The sequence below is a fragment of the Bombina bombina genome, chromosome 5, assembly GCF_027579735.1.
Source record: "Bombina bombina isolate aBomBom1 chromosome 5, aBomBom1.pri, whole genome shotgun sequence".
Lineage (NCBI taxonomy): Eukaryota > Metazoa > Chordata > Amphibia > Anura > Bombinatoridae > Bombina > Bombina bombina.
The window spans coordinates 575,689,369-575,703,606 of NC_069503.1; the positions used below are offsets into that span (position 1 = coordinate 575,689,369).

Below are 14,238 nucleotides of genomic sequence, written 5' to 3' on the forward strand. Positions count from 1 at the left end.
GAGAAAGTCTGCCCCCCACTAGATCCGGTCCCGGATCGGGGGCTATCCCTTCATGCTGTTTTGGTAGCAGTGGTAGGCTTCTTGGCCTGCTTACCCTTGTTCCAGCCTTGCATTGGTTTCCAGGCTGGTTTGGGTTGTGAAGTATTACCCTCTTGCTTAGAGGATACAGAATTAGAGCCTGGTCCGTTTCTGCGAAAGGGACGAAAATTAGGCTTATTATTAGCCTTAAAAGACCTATCCTGTGGGAGGGCGTGTCCCTTTCCCCCAGTGATGTCTGAAATAATCTCTTTCAAATCAGGTCCAAATAATGTTTTACCTTTGAAAGGAATGTTAAGCAATTTTGTCTTGGAAGACACATCTGTTGACCAAGACTTTAGCCAAAGTACTCTGCGCGCCACGACAGCAAACCCTGAATTTTTCGCCGCTAATCTAGCTAATTGCAAAGCGGCATCTAAAACAAAAGAGTTAGCCAATTTAAGTGCTTGAACTCTGTCCATAACCTCCTCATACGAAGATTCTTTACTGAGCGATTTTTCTAGTTCCTCGAACCAGAAACACGCTGCCGTAGTGACAGGAACAATGCATGAAATTGGTTGTAGAAGGTAACCTTGCTGTACAAAAATCTTTTTAAGCAAACCCTCTAATTTCTTATCCATAGGATCTTTGAAAGCACAACTATCTTCGATAGGAATAGTAGTGCGTTTGTTTAGAGTAGAAACCGCCCCCTCGACCTTGGGGACTGTCTGCCATAAGTCCTTTCTGGGGTCGACTATAGGAAATAATTTCTTAAATATAGGGGGGGGAACAAAAGGTATGCCGGGCCTTTCCCACTCTTTATTTACTATGTCCGCCACCCGCTTGGGTATAGGAAAAGCGTCGGGGGGCACCGGAACCTCTAGGAACTTGTCCATCTTACATAATTTCTCTGGAATGACCAAATTGTCACAATCATCCAGAGTAGATAACACCTCCTTAAGCAGTGCGCGGAGATGTTCTAATTTAAATTTAAATGTCACAACATCAGGTTCAGCTTGATGAGAAATTTTTCCTTAATCTGAAATTTCTCCATCAGACAAAACCTCCCTCATGGCCCCTTGAGATTGGTGTGAGGGTATGTCAGAACAGTTATCATCAGCGTCCTCTTGCTCTTCAGTGTTTAAAACAGAGCAATCGCGCTTTCTCTGATAAGTAGGCATTTTGGATAAAAGATTTGCTATGGAGTTATCCATTACAGCCGTTAATTGTTGCATGGTAATAAGTATTGGCGCACTAGATGTACTAGGGGCCTCCTGTGTGGGCATAACTGGTGTAGACACAGTAGGGGATGATGTAGTATCATGTTTACTCCCCTCATTTGAGGAATCATCTTGGGCAATATCATTATCTGTTGCATTACTGTCCTTACTTTGTTTGGACACTATGGCACAATTATCACATAAATTTAAATGGGGAGACACATTGGCTTTCATACATATAGAACATAGCTTATCTGATGGTACAGACATGTTAAACAGGCTTAAACTTGTCAACAAAGCACAAAAAACGTTTTAAAATAAAACCGTTACTGTCACTTTAAATTTCAAACTGAAAACACTTTATTACTGAATATGTGAAAAAGTATGAAGGAATTGTTCAAAATTCACCAAAATTTCACCACAGTGTCTTAAAGCATTAAAAGTATTGCACACCAAATTTCAGAGCTTTAACCCTTAAATTAACGGAACCGGAGCCGTTTTTACATTTAACCCCTATACAGTCCCAGAATGAGGCTCTGTCTATAACTAGAAAGGCCCTCATCTGAAAAAGGTGTCCAACACAGTGCCTGCCGTTTTTCTAAACGTTCCCCAAGATTATAATACCAATAATTAGTTAGAATCTGCATAATATGCCTAGTAAAGCAATTGTTTTAGCCCAGAAAAATGTCTACCAGTTTTTAAGCCCTTTTTGAAGCCCTTTATTCTTTTATGTTTAACTAAGAAAATGGCTTACCGGTCCCCATGAGGGGAAATGACAGCCTTCCAGCATTACATGGTCTTGTTAGAAATATGGCTAGTCATACCTTAAGCAGAAAAGACTGCTAACTGTTTCCCCCAACTGAAGTTACTTCATCTCAACAGTCCTGTGTGGAAACAGCAATCGATTTTAGTTACTGTCTGCTAAAATCATCTTCCTCTTACAAACAGAAATCTTCATCCTTTTCTGTTTCAGAGTAAATAGTACATACCAGCACTATTTTAAAATAACAAACACTTGATAGAAGAATAAATCTACATTTAAACACCAAAAAACTCTTAACCATCTCCGTGGAGATGTTGCCTGTGCAACGGCAAAGAGAATGACTGGGGTGGGCGGAGCCTAGGAGGGATCATGTGACCAGCTTTGCTGGGACTCTTTGCCATTTCCTTTTGGGGAAGAGAATATCCCACAAGTAAGGATGACGCCGTGGACCGGACACACCAATGTTGGAGAAATAGTAACCCCTAAACCGTCATCCCCCCACAACGCAAAGTAATAAAGTATCATCTAAACCCCTAACCTAACACCGCCTAACTTAACCCAAATTAAAATACCCATAAATTAACTAAAAAAATCTTAAATAAAAAAACTTAACTGTAAAATTAAATTAAAACCTAATCTTATCTAAAAAAAAATAAAAACTACCATTACTGAAAAATAAAAAAAAAACACCAATTCCAAAAAATAACAAACAAAATTACCAAAAAAAAATCCTTTTCTAATACCCCTTAAAAAACAACCCAAAATAAAAAAAAACCCTATTCTAAATATAAACTACCAAAAGCCCTTAAATGGGCCTTTTGTAGGGCATTGCCCTAAAGTAATCAGTTTTGTTGTTTAAAAAAGCACTAACCCTTAACATTACAATACCCCAAGGCCCAAAAATAAAAAATAAATACTTAAAAAAATCCTAAACTACTCATTACCCCAAAAAGGACATTCAGCTGTTTTGCTGGTCAAAAAAAACCCTAATCTAAAAAAAAAAACAAAGAATTTTTTTAATAATAATTCTAACCCCAAAGTTGGGACTCACTGGTGATGATGGGCGGTGCTCAATCTTCATCCCAGCACCACTCCATCTTCATCCATTGCAGGTCCATTTTCTTCTATCTTCATCCCTGCGGCGGTCCATCTTCTATCTTCATCCTGGTGGCAGCAGCGAGGTCTACGGCGACGTTGGTTGTCCTCTTCAGACCTTTAACAGCGATGTCCTCTTCATGCGGTCTCCAGCTGCACATTGAATAGTGAATGCAAGGTACTCCTTTTATATAGGAGTGACCTTGCATTCTTATTGGCTGATTTGAATCTTTAAATTCAAATCAGCCAAAAGGATGAAAGCTTTTTACTTTCATCCGATTGGCTGACTTGAATATGAAGATTTAAATCAGCTAATAGGAATGCAAGGGTACCCCCATATAAAAAGGAAACCTTACATTCACTATTCAGTGTGCGGCTGGAGACCACATGAAGACGACCTGCCTGTTGAAGGTCTGAGAAACGAATACATTTTTAAATTGGAAGACTCAACCCTGATACAAGATACTTTGCAAGGGCAATGGGCAATAGAGTCTTCATGAATTTTGCATGCTTGGCCCAAGACTAGGTGAAAAACCACAATCACTGCCTTGGAGGGCCCCAGAATGCCCAGTCAGTCCCTCATTTTGTCTGCAAGATTCTGGCACACCTCTCATTATATATTCAATAAGAGTGCTCTTTTATAATAAAACATACATGCAAATTTTATTTACACACAAACATTTACATTTACAGCAATTCAAGCGAATACGTTATCATATCATGTGCAACATTTTATGTACTAAGCACTAAAAGGGACATAAAACCCAAAGTTTTTCTTTCACAATTTAGATAGAGAATACAATTTTAAACAACATTCCAATTTACTTCTGTTATCTACTTTGCTTCATTCTTTAGATATCCTTTGTTTAAGAAATAGTAATGCACATGGGAGAGTCAATCTATGTGCAGCACCAATAAGCATCTACTGAGCCTATTAAGATATGCTTTTCAACAACGGATATCAAGACAATGAAGCAAATTAAAGGGACACTGAACCCAATTTTTTTCTTTTGTGATTCAGATAGAGCATGCAATTTTAAGCAACTTTTCAATTTACTCCTATTATAAATTTTTCCTCGTTCCCAGGTTGTTCACCAAAAATGGGCCGGCATCTAAACTTACATTCTTGCATTTCAAATAAAGATACCAAGAGAATGAAGAAAATTTGATAATAAGAGTAAATTAGAAAGTTGCTTAAAATTTCATGCTCTATCTGAATCACAAACGAAAAAAATTTGTGTTCAGTGTCCTTTTAACATTTTAAACAACTATTCAATTTACTTCTATTACTCTATTAGGAACATAAGACCATCACATGGTGGATCAGAAGCGAACCAGGTCTCCAGTTATAGAGCCCTCCACTTTTCTGTTTTGGTTCAGAATGACACTGATCTCCATCACCCCCATCCCTCGTAGCTCTCTATTTGTAGGATCAGTAGCTTGAATAGTAAAAGCTTTTAGGTAATGGTTAGTTGTAGAAACACAGAGGGGGGATGTAGGTGAGTGTAACTCCCTTATATCTTCTGTCAATGGGACTAGCAAATCCTCAATATGCTGATCTAGTCTGGTGTCGGCATTTGAAACAACTCTAAAAGCCCTCTACAGATTGTTAGCAAAATTCTCAAAATGCTCACATTGTAAATCAGTTATAGTAGATATAATATATTTATCTTGCGTTTCCATTCTTCACCCTGTATGTATAAATTTAACCTGTAAAGCACTCTGGTTTTGTGTTTTCCGAAACTTCAATAGGATTTGGCAGTGTTCTTTCACTGCTTAAGGGGGGGGTAGGATTAGGGTTACATTGCTTAATGTCGAATGTCTCCAAAGTTCCCTGACCAGGCCCTGCCTGCGACTATCCCAGATTAAAGGGACATTAAACACTTTGAGATGGTAATATAAAATGATAAATTGTATATATTAAAACAACTCTGCAATTTACGTTCATTATTTGTTTTGTCCCGTTTCCTGTAATTCCATTCTGAAATTGTGATCTTTTCTGTTCCTATTAGAAAAGGAACACTGTTATATTCCCCACAACCATTGGCTGCACACTCAAGAGACCTATTTATACCTGTCTCTAATAGGTCACAGCAGAGAAGGTAACCTAAGTTACAACATAACAGCTCCCATTGTTTTATAGACACTTAAACTTTGCACTTATTTTTTCAATAGTTAATGTAAAATTTACATATACATGCTATTCTCAGACTAATCTTTTCTTTAAATGCTTCATTCTATCTAGCATTTATTTAGTGTTTAACGTCCCTTTAAGAGATTCCAGTACATTTTTGTTTCAATGTTTAACTTTTCCATTTCAAGAAAAATTAATGAAACTGGTAACTTTACTGGAAACTAGACCCTAACCAGCAATCTTCATATACTCATGACCCTCACCGGGTCTCCCACCAACTCAAAGTTCTTTTATGTTCAATATATCCTGTTAAATATTTATTAATAATGTGTAGCTTGTTTTGCCGGATGGGATGGGAATTCTATAGAAAAAAGGACTTTGCCTGCTAGTTGCAAGATGCTTCCCATAGTAGGTAATGAAGTTTGCTGGGGAGTGCAAAGTTAGCAGGGAAAACTCTTTAAAAATGAAGCGCTAGATTACAAGTGGAGATCGGATCTCTGGTTAATTTTATTAATGTGCCCCCAAAATATTGTCTAGTGTAGTTTATTAAAAAATTAAGATAGCAACAAATTTATATTTTTTAATAAAATGACTGCACTAAAAATTCTGGAGTAGACTGTCCCTTTAAATTCTGTTATCAAATTTGCTCTTATGGTATTCTTTGTTGAAGAGACACCTAGGTAGGTAACAAGCACGTGTCTGAGGCACTACATGCCAACAAAAACTGCTGCCATCTAGTGCTCTCGTAAATGTATAACATTATTCAAAGTAACCTTGCAAAACTGCAGCCATATACTGTAGTGCTCCAGACACATGCAAGCCTATGAACCTACCTACCCGCTGTCAACAAAGGATACCAAGAGAATGAAGTAACTATGCTAAAATAATTTAAAAAAAATTTTTTTTAAATATTGCATGCTCTATCTGAATTATGTTTCATGTCCTTTTAAAGGGACACTGAACCCATTTTTTTCATGATTCAAATAGAGCATGACATTTTAAGCAACTGTCTAATTTACTCCTATTATCAATTTTTCTTCGTTCTCTTGCTATCTTTATTTTAAAAGCAGGAATGTAAATCTTAACACCCAGACCATTTTAGGTTCAGCACCATGGATAGCACTTACTTAGTGGAGGCTTACATTTACCCACCAATAAGCAAGCATAACCCAGGTTCTCAACCAAAAATGGGCCAGCTCCTATGCATCACATTCCTTCTTTTTAAATAAAGATTGCAAGAGAACGAAGAAAAAATTATATTAGGAGAAAATTAAAAAGTTGCCTAAAATTGCATGCTCTATCTGAATCATGAAAAAAAATGGGTTTAGTATCTTTAATGACTTCTTAGTCATTTTCACAATATCAAAATCCATAGTGGATACCACAAGGGCAGTCAAGGCAGGATCGAGATATTTATTTTTAAGATGATTATACTTCAAATTCCCATCCCTGGACCTGCACATTGATTGCAAACATTTTACTGGGAAACAAACAAGCCTTTCCAAAATGTAATCATCATTCTCTTCCATGGTAAGGATGATATTACCAGGTTAATATAACTTAAAGGGATTATTTTGTGATTCGGAACGAGCATTCAATATAAAAAAAAAGTATCTTATTGACTAATATTATCAAATTTGTTTCATTCCCATTTTATTGTTTATTTAAAGATTAAAATTCTTGCAAAACTGTTGACATATAGTGCCCTAGACTCCCTGCTTTTCAACAAAAGATGCCAAGAGAATGAAGAAAAGTTGATAATAAAGGTATATTAAAAACTTGTTTAAAATTGCATGCTCTGTCTGAATCATGAAAGAAAAACTTTCAGTTTTATGTTTTCATCAGCAAAAGTAAACATACAATAAAAATTAAATACATTCAAGTCAATTTAGAAGACATTCAATGGCTAAAGGAACTAGGTGCACACATAATGGAATCCCGCAGAGAAAAATATTGGGCAATATGTTCAAGAGCTTTTAACTAAAAACAAATTGTTATCTATCTATATTTATATGTAAAGCAATATCCTTACCACAGAGAGTGGACAGTAATCAGGCGCCCTCTGCAACAGATGTTTTAGGCGAGACTCACTTTTGGAAGACAAGATCTGAAGTAAACAGTAAAAAATAATGTTAGATTGCTATTGAAAGAAAACATTTATCAAACTTTAAAAATGTTGTGTGTAACTTTATGTTCACTAGTGATGAACTTTTGTGATCTTCAAAAAAAAAAATGTAAAAAGAATTATTAAACAGGCACAATATTTAATGCAGGCACAATTATTTGCCAGTCGAGTGCTTCAGATTTATAAACTGGAAATGTATGATAATAAACTAAATTATTCTTTAAAGGGACAGTCTACACCACAATTGTTATTGTTTTAAAAGATAGATAATCCCTTAATTATCCATTCCCCAGTTATGCATAACCAACACAGTTATAGAAATATACTTTTTACCTCTGTGATTACCTTGTATCTAAGCCTCTGCAAACTGCCCCCTTATTTCAGTTCTTTTGATAGACTTGCACTTTAGCCAATCAGTGCTGGCTCCTAGGTAATTCCACATGCATGAGCACAGTGTTATCTATATGACACACATGAACTAACACCCTCTAGTGATGAAAAACTGTAAAAATGCATTCACATAAGAGGCGGCCTTCAAGGTCTAAGAAATTTGCATATGAACCTCCTAAATTTAGCTTTCAACTAAGAATACCAAGAGAACAAAGCAAAATTGGTGATAAAAGTAAACTGGAAAGTTGTTTAAAATTACATGCCCTATCTGAATCATGAAAGTTTATTTTGGACTACACTGTCCCTTTAAGATCTGATGGATCATAGACTAATCTATAATAGAGATTTGTGATGATTCCTAGTCCTTTAGGATATTTGTGTGCTGATTTGCTAAAATATTGATTTGACCGCTCAGATGTTCCACTCACTATAAACTACCCCGGCATCCTGAGTCCATACTCTGTTACAGTACAGAGTATGGAGGATGCAGCGCAAGGGTAGTTTATAGTGAGTGGAACATATCATATCATTTCAACTTTCCCACCATAAAATACGTGGAATAATAGGAATATCTAGGCAGTAGTGTGTATGTGTTATCAATATAAACACAAACGTGTACATGATGTAACAGTCATTGCGCCTGAGTTGGGGGCATCATATTTTTTTGGGGGGGCATCATTTTATTGCAGGGGAGATGGTGCATAATTTTTGTGCTGGGGCATCATATTTTTGTTGGGGGCATCATTTTATTGCAGGGGGCATCATTTTATTGCAGGGGAGATGGGGCTTCATTTTATTGCAGGGGGCTGGGGGCATCATTTTATTGCACTTTCAGTGTCTGTCAGTCATTGTGCACTGTGCAGTGAGTGAAATCTGAAGCTGGGACGTCTGGGTGCTGCGGCTGCTGCTGCAGCAGCATCAAAGCAAGGGGGGTACTCTGTGAGTGACCCATACATGTGGCATCAAGTCACAGTGTCAAAAGAGGTCAATGTTTTGCTTATCTAGGCATTTTAATTAGCCACCTAAAAATCCTATACTCTGTGGTGTGTGTATGTTTTGTGCCTGCATGTATGTGTGTGTCGGTTTGTATGTGTAGGTTTTGTGTCTGCATGTATGTGTATGCCGTGGTGTGCGTCTGTATGCAAGTGTATATAGTGTGTCTGCATGTATGCATGTGTATGTTGTGTGTCTGCATGTATGTGTATGCTGTGTATGTAGTGTGTCTGTAAGTATGTGTAAGTATGTCTGCAAGTATTTCATTTGTGTATAAACTGCCTGCTTAACTCACAATATTTGTATTTTTTATTTATATATATATATATATGTTGAAGGGAAAAAGTTGGCTGGCTTGGAGGGGGCGTGACTATGTTGGAGGGGGCGTGGCTATGTTGGAGGGGGCGGGGTTGGTCCTGTCTATACAAATTTCCAGGGCTGGTCTGATTTCCCAGTCCGGCCCTGGGGAGATCTTATTTAAACTCCATCTGTTTTGCATGTGTTTGCTTTGTACACTGAACCGCAGTTTTCATTTATAACTGCTCATATATCAGCCTTTTACTCCTGAGTTCTTTTTGCTTTACAAAACCTGTTATTCTATAAAAAGGATAAACAAGGTATATAATAAGCTCAATTGTAATAACTGCTATTTACCTAATTGCCCATTTTATTCACCTATGTAATTTGGGTTTAAGGTTTATATCTACAAAAACACTATTTAATCAGGGTTCCATTACAGAACCTTACAAAAGGACGGTTCCTACGCAGCAGGAGGCTTAGACGCTAAGGACTCCAACCCAGAAAGTTTGACCTCTGAAGCTACAGAGGTTAACTCATCATCGGATAACTGGGATATAATAGCTAAATCCGATAAATATGTAGATAACTCCGGGTCAGGACAGGAGCAGGGATAGGCAAGGTGTCCGTAAAAATAAATATTAGTAGTAGTGTGAATAAAGTTAGTGACTTGTCAAGAGACTGCTAGTGATATTGGGTGATAAGTTATGGAATAAATAAAGCCTGAGTGAAATACTGGATGTGTATCTGCATCTGTATAATAACACCCAGCTCTATACAAAGACACAGTAGTAACACTGGCACGTGTGTATAGCCAGATAAGGGCTGGTTATATGGTCAGTGGTATCTGCATCAGTATAATAACACCCAGCGCTATATAATGACACAGTAGTGACACTGGCACAAGGGTATAGTCAAAGGAGGGCTGGTTATAGAATCAGTGGTATCTGCATCAGTATAATAACACCCAGCACAATATAATGACACAGGAGTGACACTATCTCAAAGGGCAGATACCCTTTTTCAAGACTCTCTCAATCTTCTGACACTTCTCTACCACCTCCTAACGTGATGAAAGGCAAAGAATGACTGGGGTAATGAGGAAGTGGGAGGGATATTTAAAGGGACAGTACACCGTAAAATTGTTTTCCAATTAATGTATTTTCAATGACTTGTTATACCAGATGCAGAGCATAAAATCTTTGAGAATTTGCATCTTCAGGTTTATTTATGTATATGAATTAGCTGGTTTTGTGCTTTAAAACCACAGCCTATTACAATGGGTTGAGCTTCAAGATAATATCAGATCTCATTATGTTATTACTTTTATTCACACAGACTTGCTTCCTTATCTTATAACTGTTTGTAAAGCAAAGCTCAATACTTAGAAAGGACAATAAAAAATTAACATTGTATTACTTAAACTATCCTGCAACCCACTGAGACTGTAATTTCTTCTGCTGGCTGTGTTTACATAGTCTGTCAATAGCATATACTCCAGTATCACATTTTTTAGTATAGGTTGTGATACCACAGGCTAAATCACATGCTGAAATAGGGGTAAAGGAGCTACTTGTAAACAATTTAATATACTACAGGAGGTAAAATGGATCATGGGGAACAATTTAAAGGGGAGAACATTTTTGGGTGAACTGTCCTTATAAGCCTTTGGCTGGGGTGTCTTTGCCTCCTCCTGGTGGTCAGGTGTTGTATTTCCCAACAGTAAGGAATGAAGCTGTGGACTCTCCATATCTTAGGATGGAAATCTCCTTTAAAGTTTGTTTTGCTGCCAGCATTTGATGCTATCTGCCTCTCCCTTGACAGATAAGCGGTCCGGAAATTTACAGCAGATAGAAGGAAATCGAAATCTTGTACCCCAGAGCAGCCATTATACTAAATACAGCACACCAGTGAAAAATTGTTGGCTGAACTATCTGACATAATTCTGCCTAGGCTGGACTCACTTATATTTAGCTGTACAAATCTGAGTGGGGCACTTTAAATGGCCTGAAATCAGGCGCCAAACAGAATTGATATCTCAGAACCCATTGGAACTTTGCTGCCAGTGCAGCATACCAATGTGTTTTTTTTTTGTGTGTGTTTTTTTTCACTTTCTGCATCAATATTTATTAAACCTGATGTGATATAAACTATTTAGGTTCTAACCGTATCTAAACACGTCCTATTGGACAATCATGTTGGGTTGCGGGGGAGGGGGGGGATGGTCAGGAGGGGAAAAAAAATTATAAAGGGGGGGGAGAAATAAAAAAGGTGGTGTTTTCAACTATCTTACTGTATTATTTCTATATCTTCTGATAAACTCTAACCACTTACATTCAAATCTATCTTGTTGAATTGTTCCAGTATTAGAGCTGTCAAGTTGTTCTAGTATGTATTGAGAATGCAGTAAAAAAGTTAGGCCTAGATTTAGAGTTCGGCGGTAGCCGTCAAAACCAGCGTTAGAGGCTCCTAACGCTGGTTTTGGCCGCCCGCTGGTATTTGGAGTCAGTGATTAAAGGGTCTAACGCTCACTTTACAGCCGCGACTTTTCCATACCGCAGATCCCCCTACGCCATTTGCGTAGCCTATCTTTTCAATGGGATCTTTCTAACGCTGGTATTTAGAGTCGTTTCTGCAGTGAGCGTTAGAGCTCTAACGACAAGATTCCAGCCGCCTGAAAAAAGCAGGAGTTAAGAGCTTTCTGGCTAACGCCGGTTTATAAAGCTCTTAACTACTGTACCCTAAAGTACACTAACACCCATAAACTACCTATGTACCCCTAAACCGAGGTCCCCCCACATCGCCGCCACTCGATTAAAATTTTTAACCCCTAATCTGCCGACCGCCACCTACGTTATACTTATGTACCCCTAATCTGCTGCCCCTAACCCCGCCAACCCCTATATTATATTTATTAACCCCTAACTTGCCCCCCACAACGTCGCCGCAAGCTACTTAAAATAATTAACCCCTAATCTTCCGACCGCAAATCGCCGCCACCTACGTTATCCCTATGTACCCCTAATCTTCTGCCCCTAACATCGCCGACCCCTATGTTATATTTATTAACCCCTAATCTGCCCCCCACAACGTCGCCGACACCTACCTACACTTATTAACCCCTAATCTGCCGAGCGGACCTGAGCGCTACTATAATAAAGTTATTAACCCCTAATCCGCCTCACTAACCCTATCATAAATAGTATTAACCCCTAATCTGCCCTCCCTAACATCGCCGACACCTAACTTCAATTATTAACCCCTAATCTGCCGACCGGAGCTCACCGCTATTCTAATAAATGTATTAACCCCTAAAGCTAAGTCTAACCCTAACACTAACACCCCCCTAAGTTAAATATAATTTTTATCTAACGAAATAAATTAACTCTTATTAAATAAATGATTCCTATTTAAAGCTAAATACTTACCTGTAAAATAAATCCTAATATAGCTACAATATAAATTACATTTATATTATAGCTATTTTAGGATTAATATTTATTTTACAGGTAACTTTGTATTTATTTTAACCAGGTACAATAGCTATTAAATAGTTAAGAACTATTTAATAGTTACCTAGTTAAAATAATTACAAATTTACCTGTAAAATAAATCCTAACCTAAGATATAATTAAACCTAACACTACCCTATCAATAAAATAATTAAATAAACTACCTACAATTACCTACAATTAACCTAACACTACACTATCAATAAATTAATTAAACACAATTGCTACAAATAAATACAATTAAATAAACTATCTAAAGTACAAAAAATAAAAAAGAACTAAGTTACAGAAAATAAAAAAATATTTACAAACATAAGAAAAATATTACAACAATTTTAAACTAATTACACCTACTCTAAGCCCCCTAATAAAATAACAAAGACCCCCAAAATAAAAAATTCCCTACCCTATTCTAAAATACAAAAATTACAAGCTCTTTTACCTTACCAGCCCTGAACAGGGCCCTTTGCGGGGCATGCCCCAAGAATTTCAGCTCTTTTGCCTGTAAAAAAAAACATACAATACCCCCCCCCAACATTACAACCCACCACCCACATACCCCTAATCTAACCCAAACCCCCTTAAATAAACCTAACACTAATCCCCTGAAGATCTTCCTACCTTGTCTTCACCATCCAGGTATCACCGATCCGTCCTGGCTCCAAGATCTTCATCCAACCCAAGCGGGGGTTGGCGATCCATAATCCGGTGCTCCAAAGTCTTCCTCCTATCCGGCAAGAAGAGGACATCCGGACCGGCAAACATCTTCTCCAAGCGGCATCTTCTATGTTCTTCCATCCGATGACGACCGGCTCCATCTTGAAGACCTCCAGCGCGGATCCATCCTCTTCTTCCGACGACTAGACGACGAATGACGGTTCCTTTAAGGGACGTCATCCAAGATGGCGTCCCTCGAATTCCGATTGGCTGATAGGATTCTATCAGCCAATCGGAATTAAGGTAGGAATTTTCTGATTGGCTGATGGAATCAGCCAATCAGAATCAAGTTCAATCCGATTGGCTGATCCAATCAGCCAATCAGATTGAGCTCGCATTCTATTGGCTGTTCCGATCAGCCAATAGAATGCGAGCTCAATCTGATTGGCTGATTGGATCAGCCAATCGGATTGAACTTGATTCTGATTGGCTGATTCCATCAGCCAATCAGAATATTCCTACCTTAATTCCGATTGGCTGATAGAATCCTATCAGCCAATCGGAATTCGAGGGACGCCATCTTGGATGACGTCCCTTAAAGGAACCGTCATTCGTCGTCTAGTCGTCGGAAGAAGAGGATGGATCCGCGCTGGAGGTCTTCAAGATGGAGCCGGTCGTCATCGGATGGAAGAACATAGAAGATGCCGCTTGGAGAAGATGTTTGCCGGTCCGGATGTCCTCTTCTTGCCGGATAGGAGGAAGACTTTGGAGCACCGGATTATGGATCGCCAACCCCCGCTTGGGTTGGATGAAGATCTTGGAGCCAGGACGGATCGGTGATACCTGGATGGTGAAGACAAGGTAGGAAGATCTTCAGGGGATTAGTGTTAGGTTTATTTAAGGGGGTTTGGGTTAGATTAGGGGTATGTGGGTGGTGGGTTGTAATGTTGGGGGGGGGGTATTGTATGTTTTTTTTTACAGGCAAAAGAGCTGAAATTCTTGGGGCATGCCCCGCAAAGGGCCCTGTTCAGGGCTGG

The 14,238-nt window shown here is 38.3% G+C and overlaps 1 protein-coding gene across 1 annotated transcript in view; it reads right to left on the bottom strand.

Moving 5' to 3' along the window:
* RECK (reversion inducing cysteine rich protein with kazal motifs) overlaps nucleotides 1-14,238 on the bottom strand; it is a 445,421-nt gene that overhangs the window by 237,267 nt on the left and 193,916 nt on the right. Inside the window, exon 3 of the mRNA XM_053714521.1 lies at nucleotides 7,260-7,334. Within this exon, the coding sequence (XP_053570496.1) occupies nucleotides 7,260-7,334 (75 nt within the window). The remainder of the gene's footprint in view (nucleotides 1-7,259; nucleotides 7,335-14,238) is intronic.